At 38.4% G+C, this 17,773-nt stretch overlaps 2 protein-coding genes across 2 annotated transcripts in view; one reads left to right on the top strand and one right to left on the bottom strand.

Moving 5' to 3' along the window:
* Window positions 1-17,773, bottom strand: part of LOC127419518 (formin-like protein 3) — a 489,255-nt gene that overhangs the window by 291,529 nt on the left and 179,953 nt on the right. The window lies entirely within an intron of this gene.
* LOC127419517 (low-density lipoprotein receptor-related protein 1-like) overlaps window positions 1-17,773 on the top strand; it is a 193,324-nt gene that overhangs the window by 68,871 nt on the left and 106,680 nt on the right. The window contains exons 4-6 of the mRNA XM_051660970.1: window positions 11,665-11,784; window positions 11,904-12,032; window positions 12,428-12,682. Of these exons, the coding sequence (XP_051516930.1) occupies window positions 11,665-11,784; window positions 11,904-12,032; window positions 12,428-12,682 (504 nt within the window). The remainder of the gene's footprint in view (window positions 1-11,664; window positions 11,785-11,903; window positions 12,033-12,427; window positions 12,683-17,773) is intronic.

Genomic DNA, 17,773 nt, shown 5'->3' with positions numbered 1-17,773 from the left:
CCATGGTGCCGATGTTTATCCTGTGTTATTCATCTATTAGCCCCGTATTAGAGGGCCTTTTCCCTGTTTGGTTCCCTCTTCACACAGGAGACTGCGCACACATGTGAGCAAATACACGGCACTTACAAGAGTGATTGGCCCTTTAAAATAGAACTTTGCACTGCTGTTTGCAAAAGCCACTAGCAGAAAAGCAACTTTATCTGAGTTTGGCTCTCGGCTCTGGCAACAGCCTATCATTCTGGGCAATGGCTTATCCATTTGTGTCTGTTAAATTGTAGAGCTTCACAATGTTTTCACTGCAGTGATAGGTGAGGTTGGCTCTGTTTACTGCATAATATTTTGACAGAACAGGGAGGCCGATCAACAGTATTGATGGGACCAATATGCACTTTTTAGAGTAGTGTTACAATTAAACATAGTTCATCCAAAATGAAATTTCTGTCATATTTAATCTCCCTCATGTTGTTCCATACCTGCATGACATTCTTCTTTTGAACACAAAAGAACAAAATTTGAGTGGTCTTTTTTTTTTATTTTTATTTTTTTTTATATAAATCTATTCAATTACAAAGAATTAAGCTGAAGCTTTTAAGCTTCAAAAAGGATGCAAACGCACCATAATAGTATTATAAATGTAGCCCATAAGCATGTGCGAATTGTCCTGAAGGCATATGCCAGCATTGTTCGAGGAACAGATTGAAATTTAGCCTTTTGTGTTTGACATAAGAAAGTCATACAGGTCTGGAAGGACATGAGGACAGAATTTTCATTTTTGGGGAACAAATTATTTCATATCAAATAGATGTTTGCCATTATTTTCATTTTTGGTTTAGGCATTTGTTCGAGTTCAACTTTTACACTTTTACATCAGACACGGCGAGAGTTTATTTATTTATTTATTTATTTTTTTGGGGGGGTTAAGAGTCAATAAACTTCTGTGTTGGTCTGTGGGTGTTGTGTGTACTTTGAAACTATACAAAACTGCTTACTGAAGAAAGATTTGTACACATTTTTCCCAATCATTACTGCACACCACACGCAGACCAAAGCTGAAGTTCATTGTCCGGACCCGACATGAACTCTGTCTTACTGTCTGAAGAATGTTTTCAGCACAGCTTTCCCAATCATTATCAAAACACATACACACATTAGCCTGTGGGGGTCTGTCGTCTCGACCGTGAGAAATTTTACACACAAACATGGCACATTCATAAGTGCTATAAAGTGCTTCACATTTTTAATGCACGCTATGCGTCAGTGCAGCATGCCCTTGCAGAGAGCCTTAATGGTTTATTTCCTCCACCACTAGAATTAAATGGCATATGTTTTTTGACAGGTTGTTGCAGTGATTAAAAACTCAAAAATATTATGTTCAGAGGGTCCCCATAACGATGTGAGATGTTGTAGCAAGATGTAGACATCATATTTCCCAAAACATCTTATCTGTTCATCCAGTGTTTGGGAAGCTACGGAAACTGTAGATTGCCAAGCTACTTATAACTTAAAAGGGTTTAACTACAATCAAGGAGCTAAAACGTAGTGAGTTACACTGCAATTTACTAATGAAAAATAAGCATTATAAAGCTATCACATTATATAAGTCACTTAAAACAAGCAGCATTTATCTGGCACAGCAAAAAGGAGGATATCAATTAAGTTGACGACATCAAATGTTATATTAAATCTGAAGTGTGTAATTTCTGTGCCACTAGTGCCACTGAATGGAATTGTTTTCATACAGCCTTCTGAATATGCCCCTCATCTGCTGTTCATCAAACAAACTGATTTTTGTCCCACCCCAAACTCACGCCATTGGTTGAGTGAATGTTGTTGTGTCAAGCTGGACGGATCGTTTGCTTTTAGTTGGCCTACTTATATTTGTCTCTGCATGTTAAGTTCTGCATATTATACCGGGTTCATTGCAATTGACAGCATTTGTGGCATAATATAGATTAACCACAAAACATTTATTTCAACTTGTTCATCCTTTTCATAAAAAAAAAAAAAAAGAAAAAAGAAAAAGACCCGCCTCAGAGGTAAAGAGGTAGTTCACCCAAAAATGAAAATTCTCTCATCATTTACTCATCCTCAGGCCATCTTAGATATGAATGAATTTCTTTCTTCTGCTGAACACAGACAAATATTTTAGAAGAATATCTGAGCTCTGTAGGTCCATACAATGCAAGTGAATGGTGGCCAGAACTCTGAAGGTCCAAATATCAAATAAAGGCATCATAAAAGTGATCCATATGACTCCAGTGGTTTAATCCATGTCTTCTAAAGCGATCCAATCATTTTTGGGTGAGAACAGAATGAATTGTAATTCCTTTTTCACTATATTTCTTGAAAGCAGTCTCCTTGGTGATCATGATTTTAAGCTCGATTACACTTCCTATAGTGCCATCTATCACTCTGCGCATGTGTCAAGAACTAGGATGTGTAATCAAGCTTGAAATCATAATCGTGCCTAAAGACTGCAATGGCAAAATGTACTGTGAGAAAGGAGTTATATTTTGGATTTCAAAACCGATTGGATCACTTCAGAGGATAATGAATAAACCACTGGAGAATGGATTACTTCTATGCTGCCTTTGTGTGTTATTTGTACCTTCAGAGTTTTGGCCACCATTCACTTGCATTGTGAGGACCAACAGAGCTGAGATATTCTTCTAAAAATCTTCATTTGTGTTCTGCAGAAGAAAAAAAGTCATGCACATCTGGGGTGGCATGAGGGTGAGTAAATTATAGGAGAATTTTAATTTTTGGGTGAACTTTTCCTTTATCATCACCTGTCAGTCAACTTGAGGAGATTTTGGTCTTCCCCCATTCAAGTAGATAGGAGCTGTAATTCATGCCACTTGTATCCATAGAAATAGCAGCCCGGGAGCCTTAAAGATGACTGCCGAGTGGACTGACTTGCCTTGAAATGAACTTAAGTTACAGTGAGGCACTTACAATAGAAGGCTAACTTTGTAAACCCTGACGAAGGCTTATGTGCCGAAATGCATCTTTTTCTTTTCTTTTTTTTTTTTTTTAATCTAATCTCTCCCTTCAACAAGTGTTGCTGGATTTATCCTCTTCAGTATTACACATATTTCCATAACTAATACAATTGAATTTTTTATAACTTAATTGAAAACATTGTGAAAAACAATCAAATAACAGGACTAAGGATGTATTTCGCTACAAAATCAACTGATTGTTATTGTTTTTTTTAACCAGTTAATATGAACCAGTCTGAACAAACCAACTCACTACAAAATGAATAAATAAATAAATATTGGCCTTCCCAAAGATATTTGAAAGACTGAGAGGAGATTCTAAGAGTGTATTTCATTATTTATTTATTTGTTTTTCAGTTAAGCGTGTTGTAAGGCTGCGTGTGCAACTGTCACATGAAAATGGCATGTAGAGCTCGGTCACACTGTACCGCTACTTGTTGGAAAATAGTGATTTCACTGGGAAAACTGCACTATTCTGAAAACTGTCTGAGCTACTTTCATATTACTGAAAAATGTACCCAAGTTAGCAGCATCACTACTTTTCATTAGTTACTCCCCAGCTCATCATTTGAAATATTGATGGAAATCATAAGTGCCAAAGTAGGCAGCATTACATTTTCATCCATTTCCTGTTCTGTGTCCTGATTCTCTGCTAATGCTCAGTCAGGCGAGAGGTGGACTTCCAGAATGACACAGTGACGTGTTTCTGAAGAAGCTGTCCTGACATTTGGAGCAGAGCTGACCCTGGACCTGTTGTTAATAGCTGTTTTGTAACAGGTTGAGTGGTTTGCATGCAGTGCGGTAGAAGGCCGAATTTAGGTCTGAGTGCCAGTGGTTTTGTAGCTGCTGCCTTAGAAAGATTCTGTGGTGTGGTATTAAATCATACAGCTCTTTCCTCTATTCAGTATCTTTCTGTCTGTCTTTCCTCATGTTGCCCCCCCCCCAAGCACTTCACTGTGTTAATTGTAATTATTAATACTTATTTTTTACTTCAAACTTGCCATGTTGTGATTGATGTTACATGCAATTGTCAATGAAAACAAAGTCATTTCTGTCAAAACTGACTCTAAACATGCCATATTTAAATGGATGAGGATGGAGCAAAACAGGAATTTCTGTGAAGAACGACTTATATTAGATCTGTTCCTCACACAAAGCTATTGTATGGCTTCAGAAGACTTTATTTCTTTAAGGTTACTTGAAATAATCTCCAAAAAATTACCGTTGCCTCACTAAACCACAAACACATGGGTTATGTTATAATGTACAACCACACCGGAGTGTTACAGACAGCATACCCATAGGGCAAGGCATGGCTGTGGGAATAGGAGGCTGCACTTGTCTGTCAGTCTGTCAATATGTTGTGACTGTCAGTTTTGAGGTAATCAGTTGAAATGCATCATGCCACACCCCTAATGCCCTCTGCTCTGTTTTGTGTAGTATTGTGTTTTTTTTTGTGGATGTGAGGTCAGTGTATGAGTTTGGCCTGGCACAAACTGGGATTGGTGGAGGGAATTGATTCGATACAGGCCACAGTGTTTTGCCTGCACATCTTTCTCTTTCTACACATTCCACAAAAGCCTCATTGTGCCTGTCAGTGCCACAGCCTTTGTGTGAGCTGTGTTGTAGAATCTCCTCTTCAATGCTCGCTCTCTATCTCTCTCTCTCTCTCTCTCTCACTCACTCTCTCACTCACACACACACACACACACACACACACACACACACACACCGTTCCAGTGCGTTGTGGTTTAATTTGATTGAACATTGTCGGTTTTCCAGATCATAACTTACAGAATACCTTAGGCTATTGACAACTACCTCAGAGTGCCTCAGGGTAACATTGATATATAAAACAATGTTATATTGCTAGTATAACACGTAGGGCTGGGAATTGCCACAGACCTCCCGATTCGATATTACAACGATATTTCCTAAAGCTGATTTGATATGTATTGCGATTCTGTAACCATTGCGATTTGATGTTTTGATAGAAAAACTTCATAAAAAGAAAGAAATGTATATTGAAGAACAGTTTTGTCTGAAATGACAAATGTTTTCACTATGTAATATATAATTTGCGGGTAAAAGATAGGGATGTGCAAAACTACCAATCGACCAGTCAGTGCGTTGTCTCAGCTATGCCACTAGTTAGTGCAAAGGAACCCATGTGTAAGGCTGCATTATGTCCATTTGTATTCAACAAATACATCTATACAATAAACAATTTTAACTTATCAAATTAATTTTGTTATTTTAGAATATAAAATATAACATTACCATAGGCTATTACTATTATCATAATGATAATTTTGCAACATACAAATGGAGGCTAAAGAGTAAACTTGTTCAAGAACCATTTCTGGGGCTGCACTGAATTATGACACACATCACATGTAGTCCCTATGTCATTGCATCTTATTTGCATATGCATCCTGAGGTAGTCTGAGATCCTGTGCAGCATTTCAACACTATTCTTTCAAACTGCTCCCAGATGACTGACAGAGAGAAAAAAAGGTGAGAAGTCATCATTTTGCGTGTTCCACGAGACACGATTGCGCTGCGTTGGTGCCAAAGCGCAAATGAACTTCTGAACAAAAAAGCAAATCAGACACGTGCTTCGCCAGGATTTCTTTCGTCTGTTCTTCAAAATATAATGAGGTGTATTTCCTCAAGCATGCATCTTTGCGTCTAGTGGCATTTGTTGTCAATAGTGGTGGGTAAATGTGTGAAATTACCCGCTATTGCGCATGAATACCCTGGCTGTTAGATTAAAAATAATGCTGTGCGCGAAATGTAGTTTATGGAATCCATCAGTTTGATAAGCCTTTTTACAGCTAAACTATTTATTAAAGCAGTGTCAGACAGAATCTGCAGAATGACTTCTGACAAATATTCTCCACAATCTCTCAAATAAACTTTTGGATTATGCATAATAACAGGAACATTGATCACAGCAGAGGATTTTGACGTCTGACAGTGAACAAACGGCACTTTGATGGCTGTAGCAGCGGTGCGTTAAAGGACTAAATGTAAAGAATTAAAGAGATGAAGCTTCTCAGAGAAAACCTGTTAAGTGGAAATCTGTACAAATATAGCTTCTTATATTTATCTATTAATCATTGTAGCAATGCAAAAACAAAATAAAAATAAAGAAAATATATATATATATATATATATATATATATATATATATATATATATATATATATATATACACACACACACACACACACACTGGTGGCCAAAAGTTTGGAATAATGTACAGATTTTGCTGTTTCGGAAGGAAATTGGTACTTTTATTCACCAAAGTGTCATTCAACTGATCTCAAAGTATAGTCAGGACATTACTGATGTAAAAAAACAGCACCATCACTATTTGAAAAAATCATTTTTGATCAAATCTAGACAGGCTCCATTTCCAGCAGCCATCACTCCAACACCTTATCCTTGAGTAATCATGCTAAATCGCTACTTTGGTACAATAAAATCATTTGCCATTATATCAAACACAGCTGAAAGCTAATTGGTTCTTTAAATGAAGCTTAACATTGTCTTTGTGTTTGTTTTTGAGTTGCCACAGTATGCAATAGACTGGCATGTCTTAAGGTCAATATTAGGTCAAAAATGGCAAAAAAGGATCTTTCTCTAGAAGCTCATCAGTCAATCATTGTTTTGAGGAATGAAGGCTATACAGTGCTATATATACACATACATATATACATACATACATATATATTTCCTCAGGGAGATGATTTTAAAATCATTTGGCTCAAGAATCGCGATTTGTAACAGAATCTATTTCTTTTCCCAGCCCTAATAACACGTCACTCATTCTTTTGAAAATGTGTCTCCTGTTACCACTTGTGGTAGGATTCTGTCAATTTTCTAGGGAAGTTTCAAAAAAAATTTTTTTTGCACATTTATACTCTTTTTACATCAGTTTGTCACTGAATGTTGAAGTCAGACAGTGAAATCTGTTCAAAAACATTTTCTTCACTCTAATAGTTGTTTTCTTTTAATCCTGTACCTAGACAAAGTTTAAAAACATTTGTTTTTGCTCATTGATTAGGAAAGTCCGGTGCTTGTTGTCACACAGGGTCGTTACAAAGGTTATCTCAATAGTGATAACATTTGGAGTTAAAAAACTGTATGTGCTTTCTCTAGCAGAGGTTTTGTATGTATGTTTTTTAAACCCCTAGTTCAAAACCCTATTAAACCTAGAATGCATATGTGGGTCAAAAATGACCCAGTGTCTAGTTTTTTAGACATTTTTACATGAAGTGGTCTTTTGATCTGCCAATTTAAGGTGTCTTCTATCATGTGAACTGACTTTTTATTTTTTATTTAGTTGAATATTTGTAATATTATAAGAGCATTTTTCATATCTATAGAATGTGTTAAATGCATCGAATCCCATAGGTCACGTGTAATTGGTCATATGCGACCCACATATGCCCCATATGCGTGACCTATGGGATTCAATGCATTTAACACTGGTTTTTGGTTTTGTAATACATTAATTGTTTTCAGTTTCTATTTGTTATGTAATTAAATACATGTTAAATATCATGTTCACATTCATACATAAAGTATGTGTTGGATGCAAGTATAGAAAGTTGACGGTGAAGGATACCTTCTATTGCTCTATGTGTAGAAAACACACCTTTATTCATAAGGTGAACAATCTGAACACAGTGTCAGTCACAGAGCATAACGTAAATGTGAAACCTTTTCTCTAAAATTGTTGCTGTTAGAAGTAATTGTCTCTCGAAATGAGTGCTGTTCAAAATGTGGAAAAAATATATGAAGCAAGCTGTCTGCTCAAATTTAACAGTGTTATGTAAATTAATTCCGGTTATGCATTCCAGGCAGCATAAATAGCTTCTATTATTGTAATTGTAATCTGCAATGAAGTGTGGTTTGTCTATTATGGCACTCCTCTGGAATAAAGTGTGAACTTTATAGGCTGGGTTTCCTGAAGCACTAAGTCGAACGTTAGTAACCCTTAAGTTGCACCAAAGTCTTTCTAGCAAATCAGTTCACTGGCAGCCATCTTTGGAATACTCCCTGGAGACTATTTCCAATTTTCAGTCATGACAGTGCAGCTCCTATCTACTTGAATGGGGGAACATAGAAATCTCAAAAACTGTTGTTCAAGAACATATTTCAAATCAGCAGTAAAATCTGACAACGCTGGTATCATCATGCTTTTTACCTCAGATTACACACAAAAACGCAATGTTCTCGGCTTGTATAGCTAATGCGCATGCATGTTCTCAAGATGATTTACAGGCGATGTCTGTATCTAAAAGGTTATTGGTTCTTTTACCTGTAAGGCGGGACTTCCTTTCTTCATCGGTTGACCATTGAGTGCTAGAGCATCTTGGTTGGGCGTTCCAGTTTCTCCCATTCATTTTAATAGAAGTGGCCTGTCTCTGCTAATTAGTCTCTGGTTGCACTTAATCTCTAACACACGTTTCCCAAAACCATTAAGTAGTACGTAAAAACGTTTTTAAGTTAACGAGAGCTTGTAACCACTCTTAAGTCCATTAAGTGCAACTTAAACATATATCTTTCTTTCATCTTTCACAGTTTAACAGATATTAAGGGACATTTATTAAAATATATGAATGTATTTTGATAATTGGAAAGCCATACACTATTTCATAGGATGAAAAAGTATTTTTTTAAATTGCCTTGAAATCAGTAGGCAGTCTCTACAGTCTACTTATACGATGTGATGGGTCTAAATTTACATGACACATAAGTCCTCGTGGTGGCTCACTTTTAAAGGAACTCACTTTTTTTGGAAATTTTGTTTGAAACGATATTACAGTATGACCATCATGATTGTTCTTCCTTAGAAGTGCTCTCCAAAGCCATCAGTTAAGCCTTTGGGAAAGCAGGCTCAACTGTGCGTGTGCCGGGGAGCGGGGCTGTTATCTTCATGATTTTGTTATAGCTGGGTAAACAAGCATACATAATCAAACCACATTGGTATACATTAAGGGAAAGGTCAACTATATTTTGAAGGCAGATTTTTCATGAAAGTTATCATTTCAGGGCAGGTTGTCATGTGTTAATGTCATAAATTTATACAGTTAGTTTGTCAATGACTATTTGTTGGTCAAAACAATGTTTTGATATTTTTGGATATTTTGTTTTGGTGCTTGTGATGGTGGGGACATGTTCCCCAGTCACCCCCCCAGTGTTCAAATGAAATCTATGCCACTGTTTAATGGCAGGTTTCATTGTGACAACTTACTTTGAGTAGGTTGTTGTTGTTGATGTCCAAGCGCTTTAGCACTGATTCTGCTAATGTGATCTGGCCATATGCTCTCCTTCTGAAAGTAGTCTGAGTGATTTGATTGATGGCCCTTACTTTATGCCAGGCATATGTCAGGCATTCTGAAGATATTCCAAGAAGTCTAATGCATGTGCATGCATGTTTCTTTTCTTTCTTTTTTTTTCTCGAAAACAGACAGTTGCTTTCTTTGAAAGCTGCACCAGCTGAGAAAGTTTAAAACATTTTGTTTTGGCCCAATTATTACATATTAGGAGGTCTTTCAGAGGTTGTCCTGGATGCATCAAGGATGCATTAGCATTTTCACTTCAAATGTGCTGTTATAACATGCATCCTTTCCGTGGTTTGAGTGATTAGATCACAATGTATCTACAAGATGCATTGGAGCCATTTACCCCAGTATTTTGTGCTGTCCACTTGTGATAAAATCCTGCGAGACAAGTATTAATACCAGGTTTAAACAAAGTTTTTGCTAAAATGTTTACAAATGTCCTACATTTGACAAAGGATTATAAAGAACTCCTTCAATAAAAATGACTGTTGTGATTTGCACTTCCTTTTTTAAATATATATAATTTTATCCCCTTTTATCCCCAATTTTGAATGCCCAATTCCCACTACTTAGTAGGTCCTCGTGGTGGCACGGTTACCTCAATCCAGGTGGCGGAGGACAGGTCTCGGTTGCCTCTGCTTCTGAGACAGTCAATCCACGCATCTTATCACGTGGCTCGTTGTGCATGACACCGCGGAGACTCCCAGCATGTGGAGGCTCAAGCTACTCTCTGCGATCCACGCACAACTTGCCACGCGCCCCATTGAGAGCGAGAACCAATAATCGAGACCATGAGGAGGTTACCCCATATGACTCTACCCTCCCTAGCTGTCGGGCCAATTTGGTTGCTTAAGAGACCTGGCTGGAGTCACTCAGCATACCCTAGATTCGAACTCATGACTCCAGGGGTGGTAGTCAGCGTCAATACTCGTTAAGCTACCCAGGTCCCCCGATTTGCACTTCCTTGAACCGTTCCCACATTAATTAATCAAACAATATGACTGTTGTGATGGATGTGGCTTTCTGAGACCTGTGTGTGCGTGCGTGCGTGCGTGTCTCTCCACTGGGCACGTGTAGACTTGTTTTTTGTCTGAGTGAAGCCGCACTCTGAGTTCATACAGCGGTTGGTGGACAGTGATACACTGTTTGGCAGCACAGCAAGACCCACAGTATAAAACCAAGCTCACTTATCTGTGTCCACCCAAACCTTTTAATCATATGCACTGTGTCTGTGTGTTTTTGGTTGTTTGAACAGTAAAGCCACCAACGCCCACCACCCCCTAGCACTTTCTTATTTTTCCAAGATATCTTAAAGGCTCCTCCAAAGGCATTGAAGGCTTTATTTCATCTACACTCTTTTCACAGTACACAAAGCACTCTGTTTACAGCAGAAATCATGTATGACAGCTGGTTTCTCCCAACATTGATATCTCCAGGATAAGCATAATAAAAGGCGTCACATGTTTGTGTGCCAAAAACTTTTTCCAATTCTGCATTTTTCAGATCGGCACTCACCGTACAGAGACCCTTGTAACAAGTCTGAGTCAAGAGTTATAGCACATCAACTGATTCAGCTAAATGATAACACAGTACACCACAGCACTTTAATACATCTCCACCACTCTAGAACCTTAGAATCTAAGAATCCTTCTCAATTATCCCTGCAGAAAAAACACTGCAAAAGCAAGATAATACCTTGTCCTAATGCAATACAAGATTCCAGTGTCTGTACACAATGAAAGTAAAAATGCTGTGCAACATGACACAAACACAGCCGATTAGAACATAATTGATTCTTAATATGTGGACATCACAGAAATAGAAGCCAAGTGACCGCTAAACATGGCCTGTCGTGCATTATTTTTGACAACAACAAGTAGTTATGACATAAAATCAGATTTACATGAAAGAGATGGTCATGTCTGGTTAGGACAGCTTCTGATTGTAACTGGTTTCACATGGTTTCTAAGTGGAGGAAACTGTTTTTTTTAGCTTGTCCAAGCTGGTTTGGGTGGTTGATCAGACGACTTCCACTGTGGGGTCGAGGACGTCTTTGTACACCATCTAGGTTAAACTGGTTAGAGCTTGGCTAAGCTGGTGGTGACCTGGTTAACCATGTTCCAAAACACTTTGATCCTGTATGAACATCTCAATTTATTGATAGATTTCAGCAGAAATACGTTTGATATAATCATCAACCGATAGAATCTCAGGAGTTCTACGTTCAGTATTTCATCTGTATTCTTATTGCTGGTGCAGATCTCAGTTTGTGACTCTATTCTCTCCTTTTTTGTGTGTTGTAGAGTTTGCACATAACTGCACCATCATGGGCTGCCAGTACAATTGTTCAGTCACACTGTCAGGCCCCAAGTGCTACTGCAGGAATGGCTACGAGGTGGGAGAGGATGGGAAGACATGCAAAGGTGAGCTCTGGTCCTGTACCTTTATGATCAGAGATCTCTTTTGTTATTAAGCGATAACTGTAAATATTGAGGAAGTGTAGTGGCTGACTTTTCCAACTGTGTGGTTTTCTTGACTTCAGACTTTAATGAGTGTGCGGTGTATGGGACCTGCAGTCAGACATGTACAAACACAGAGGGCTCCTACACCTGCAGCTGTGTGGAGGGCTACCTGCCTCAGCCAGATAACCGCTCATGCAAGGCCAAGAATGGTAGGAAACAAACACACTTTCTGCTACTCCTTTGTTATTAAGGGTTTCCACGGTCCTGGAAATCCTTGGAACTTTAAAATTGAGTTTTCAATTTTTGAAAAATTAATACAACCTTTAAGAAGTAATTTCTAAAATGAATATACGTTTTCCTAGCTATGCTCTCTTCTAAAATATTTCATTATGCTGTAAACTGCTGTTTGTGAATGAAAATAAATTGCTAATAAATTGAATGGATAATAAAGTTTAAACAAACAAAAAAAAAATATATAAATATTTTTTTAAAGTTGTATATATTAGTCAGTAGGTCAGTAGGTGTGAGAATCCTGGTTCTTCATTCGTTTGTCAAATCCTTTGTTTTGGAAATGACAAGACTCCCATGTTTTCCGATATTTAAGACCCCGTAGATCGACATCCATACCTCCTCATAGCCAACTCCCAGAACATCCAAGCCACGTCTTTGAGTGGAGCCAACCCCATCTCCATCAACACCAAGCAGACCACCGCCATGGACTTCATCTACACCCAGGAGCTCGTGTGCTGGATCCATATGGGCGACTCACCTGCTGCCACCCAGCTCAAGTGTGCCAAGTTCCCCAATGCCAAGAGCTTCACGGAGGAGAAGTCCATCAATATCTCCCTCAGCCTGCACCGTAAGTACCAAGCTCTTAATTATGAGTTTCATTGGGTGTGTTTTATTTGGGTGTCTGGTATCTGTTGGGCCGAGAGGTGGGCGGTATATCACAATAACTAATAATATAATAATTACTAATAATGTTATATCACAGTAATGGTAGAAATATCACAAAGTAAAATACTAAAAAAATTAAATTAAAAAGAATGCTGGAAATGCAATTGGTTTTTATTCATTGCGTAACCATGTGGTAATGTCTATTTTTCTAAAATCTTGCTTCTTAAAAACTTTTTTAAAAAAAAGAAAAAAAGGGGACTTAATCACATTTAATTTGATCTTGTTTAGATAAACAATACGTTATAAATATGATGATAATGGATGTGCCACATTTGACACCATTGTAAAAAATCAGATATATGCACTTCCTGTGACCTTGTGACCACACATCAGTTGAATTCTACAGTATGTTATTGCACCTAGCTGTGATGTTACTCGGAAACCATAAATAACCTACAGTTACTCTGTGTCTACCCCAAGAGCACACAACATTGTGCGATATGTCAAAACTAAATCACTGCCAATATTATTAACTGTTCTGTCTACATTTCAAGTGCACATCTGCGGCACAATTTGGAGAGAAGCGTGAGTTTTCTGCTTTGTAACATCAGTAGTTTTGCAATCAATCATTGTCTCGCGACCTGCACAATGAGAGCATTAAGACAGAGATGTTTTACTAACTTTTAAGCCATTTCAGAGCAAATACATAAATATCATCATATATGTTGAATAATGTCAAAAGGCAAAAAATAGCGAGATTTTTTGTAGCCAGATTGCTCAATGCCATACCGCCCAACCCTAGTTGCACAAGATGATCCAAATCTCATAGCATGTATGTTTATTAGTAATTCATTGTTTACCAGAACTATTCTCATAAGCACTCCTTATGATGTAACGGTAATTACAGATTTTTGTCTTTAAGGTGATGTGTTCTTTCCTGTGACATGTCTTTCGCGCTGTTTCCCATCAGCAGAAAGCAAATTACTTCATTTTCCTGTCAGTGTTTATTACTTTTGATTCCTCTAAGTGTATGATTAGGCTTAATGTTTGTTTGGGAAATTAATAATTAGTTATAATTATGTTCTTTGCAGTGGCATGCCAACAGTGACATGTTTATTCTAGATTTGATAATGCAATGACAGTTATTTCGGATGCTAAGGATACAGTGTTTACAGTCAAACCTGCTGAATCGATTGTTACAACACCTTTCATAACTTATAATATTGACTGTTACATCACTTTGACATTTTTGCCATGTAGGGCTTTTCTACATTATTAGGTCTATGGCTTATTTGCCACCTGGACTGGTTTTGTTCCTAGCTGTGTTGAAACAAGATTGAACAACCTGCATGTCTTGTTTAGAATGCGAATGAAAGAAGTTCCCAAACATGTTTCCTGTTTTAAAAAGCTGTCCATGGAATTAACACCCCAGTGTGCAGGGCTTAAATAAATCCAGCGACAAAGTGCGTCATGCACATAAGTGTTGGGAAGAGAGGCCACTGATGGACTGTGGTTCAGAGCTGTATGCTGGCATGGCACTAAAACACGCTGGCCTGCATTATGCAGCCTGGCCTGTTGTCATCACCTGGGGACATTTATCTTATTCACATGTGCATGCATGCAAATACACTGCGTGCCCAATTATTAGGCAAATTGTATTCCTCATTTTATTGTTGAACAAACACAATGCTCTCAGTCAATCCAAAATGTTATTGAACCTCAGACCTGAATGTTTAACAAAGTAAAAGTGAGTTTTGTCTTTCTCAGGGGAATAAATAAGTGTGCACAATTATTAGGCATCTAAATTACAAAAAAAAAAATTTCTCCCAACTCAATTGTTTATTCTCAATTTTTAGAGTAGGTGCAACAAATAAGTAACACAAAGTGACAATTAAATAAAATTTTTGGCCTTTCAAAATAGCCAAATAATAAAATAGCCACCCTTCTTTTCAATAACTGCCATGAGCCTTCCATCCATGGAGTCTGTCAGTTTCTTGATCTGTTCACGATCAACTTTCGCTGAAGCAGCAACCACAGCCTCCCAAATGCTGTTCAAAGAGGTGTGTTTTCCCTCACTGTAAATCTCACGTTTGAGAAGGGCCCACAAGTTCTCAGTAGGATTTAAGTCAGGTGAGGGAGGGGGCCAAGTCATTATTTGGGCGTCTTTGAGGCCCTTGCTGGCTAGCAAAGCAATGGAGTACTTGGATGCATGTGATGGAGCATTGTCCTGCATAAAGTTCTTCTTGAATGCTGAGGACTTCTTCCTGTACCACTGCTTGAAGAAAGTACTTTCCAGAAACTGGCAGTAGGTTTGAGAGTTGAGTTTCAGTCCATCTTCAATTCAAAAAGGTCCAACTACCTCATCCTTAATGATAGCAGCCCATACCAGTACCCCTCCTCCACCTTGCTGGCACCTGAATCGAAGTGGTGTCCTGTGTCCATTAGTGATCCAGCCACGGGCCCATCCATCTGGTCCATCAAGAGTCACTCTCATTTCATCTGTCCATAAAACCTTTGAAAAATCTGTCTTCATGTATTTCTTTGCCCAATCTTGACGCTTCAACTTGTGAATATATTCAGTGGTGGTCGTGTTTCAGCCTTCTTGACCTTGCCCATGTCTCTGAGTACTTGGCACCTTGTACTTCTGGACACTTCAGATAGGTTGCAGTTCTGGAATGTGGTAGATTTGGAGGAAAATGGGTTCCTGGTAGCTTCACGTTTAATTCTTCTCAAGTCTTTTGCAGTTAATTTGCGCCTTTTCTTCATGCGTTTTTTTGCGCCCCAGTTGACTTCGCAACAAAACGTTTGATTGTCCGGTGGTCACGCCTCAATAGTTTAGCTATTTCAAGAGTGTTGCATCCGTCTGAAAGGCATTTTACAATATTTGACTTTGTGTCAGTTAAATCTCTTTTTTGGCCCATTTTACCTGAGGTAATGAAGCTGCCTAATAATTATGCACACCTTGATATAAGGTGTTAGTCACTTTTGCCACACCCTCCCTCATTACACAAATACATACCACCTGAAAATTATTGAATCCAATAAGCATTCAAGTTTTTATGGTTTGGAGTTGGAAATGTGCATGGAAATAATGATAAGATCAGAATACTCACTTGCCTAATTTTGGGCACCCAGTGTATATATAGTACATACAGACAGTGTGGTCCAAAAGACCACATTAAAATCTTAGTTTCAAAATCTAATTTAATCCTAGAAATAAAAGAAGTTTGAGGATTTTGAAAATTTCAAAACAAAGAATCCTTTGTACAAAAGGTCAGATTTCCTTGCTTCCATTGAAGCACACAAGATGCTCTTTGGAAAAAGTATCATGCTAGGATAACACGGATCATCAGGTTTTGCACAAATTTGTGGAGTCCATGCCAGCTAAAGTGCATGCTGTCATTAAAGCAAATGGAGGACATGCCAAAAACTAAGAAATTCTGAAATGTATGTTAATTTTGCAATTCAACTTTTCAATCAAATTGTTATAATATGCAATGAAAAAATCTCACTCATTCCTACAAATTCCATGAATTGTATAACCTTCACTTGATGAACCTAATGATTCTCAGGATACTAAATACTGTGTTGCTGTTCATGTTGTTAAGTGTTGGACATTCCCAGCAATAGATGTGGTTTGAAAGCCAACTGAGACTAAATATTGGTTGTAATCTGATGAAGACATGACCAAGTGTGGCATTGTGTTCCTGCCTGGATGAATAATGGGTATAAAAAGTCAGTGGTGTGAGATGTCCCAGTGGTCCCACAGAACACCATCTTCTCTTTGTGTGTTTGTCCATGTGTGATGTAGGAACAGCAGCAAAAGCCACTCGCTAAGAGACCAATGAAGCAATTTTGCAGGAAGAGTGCACAGGGTGGGACGGCGAGTTAGTACATAGTAGTTTATTGTTACTTGGAATAATCAGGGACTGTTAACTTTCTAAGCCTTGAGCAGAAGTAGCTCACTGTGTTATTTGTGGTGGTTGCTAAGACAAGCTAGGTACTCATAACTTGTCCTGCATTGTGGTGTGGGTTATTTTTTTTGTAGAGCTTGTGTGCAAGTTGTCGTTCTGTTTGAAACAGCACTGTAGTTATTGGGATTCTAGCTGCCTTCACCTTGCAGGTCATGTTCATAGTTTATTAGATTGTTATGTCTACCATCAGTGGCTCATCTGAGAGACTCTGTGTCACTGAGTGGCTTTAAAAGAAGTCTGGGCCCTGTGCTATCTCTGGCCCTCTGATTTCAAACCCATTAACATGTAAGACAGACAAGAGGAAACAATGACTCACAATCTTTTTCCGTAGCATTTGTGACTTTGAATGGAACAGGTAGGAGACTATAGCTGGAGTGTCAGATGAGAGTGACTCAGACCCTCGCCTGCCCAGCCTTTCTCGGTAGAATTGTGAAATGTCCAGGCCATGCTGTGATTTGAGGGCAGATAAGGTTCATTTTGAGTAATCCAGCAGCCCAGACTCTGGCTCTGACTCCATTAGCCCAATATTCAGCTGTCTACCAGAGCACACAGGAATGAATTCCAAAGACTAACTTCAGTTCCAGATCCTGTCCCATTGTTTTAGTGTATCCTCAGAACACAGCTAAACTAAGCTCTTTGGTAGGAGCATCAAGCTGGGTAGTTACACCATATTTAAAAGTAAAGTTGTATGTACAGTAAGTATAGTTGAAAAAAAAATTATAATTTTCTCAACCTTGTGTCATTCCACACCCATTTGACTGTAACAGCTCACAAACAGAAAGGAAGGAGAACACAGGGAAGCAGATTTTTCAAGGCTCAGGTAGAACATTTAATCGGCCACTTCAGTGCTTTACAACTTCACAAACTCATTAGCTTCACAAACATAACAGATTAAACATAGCAGCTTCAGGAGCACCGTGACCTTCCTAGTGCCAGACTCTCACACTCACTCTCTCTCTCTCTCTCTCTCTCTCTCTCTCTCTCTCTCTCTTCTGCTGGTGGCGTGGCTGCTTATATGCCGCTCTCCCCATACTCACTGGAATTAGAGACAGGTGTTACACATAATTTAGCTCAGGTGC

This window comes from Myxocyprinus asiaticus, chromosome 28 (genome assembly GCF_019703515.2).
Source record: "Myxocyprinus asiaticus isolate MX2 ecotype Aquarium Trade chromosome 28, UBuf_Myxa_2, whole genome shotgun sequence".
Classification (NCBI taxonomy): domain Eukaryota; kingdom Metazoa; phylum Chordata; class Actinopteri; order Cypriniformes; family Catostomidae; genus Myxocyprinus; species Myxocyprinus asiaticus.
This window is presented reverse-complemented; position numbering and strand designations above follow the sequence as displayed.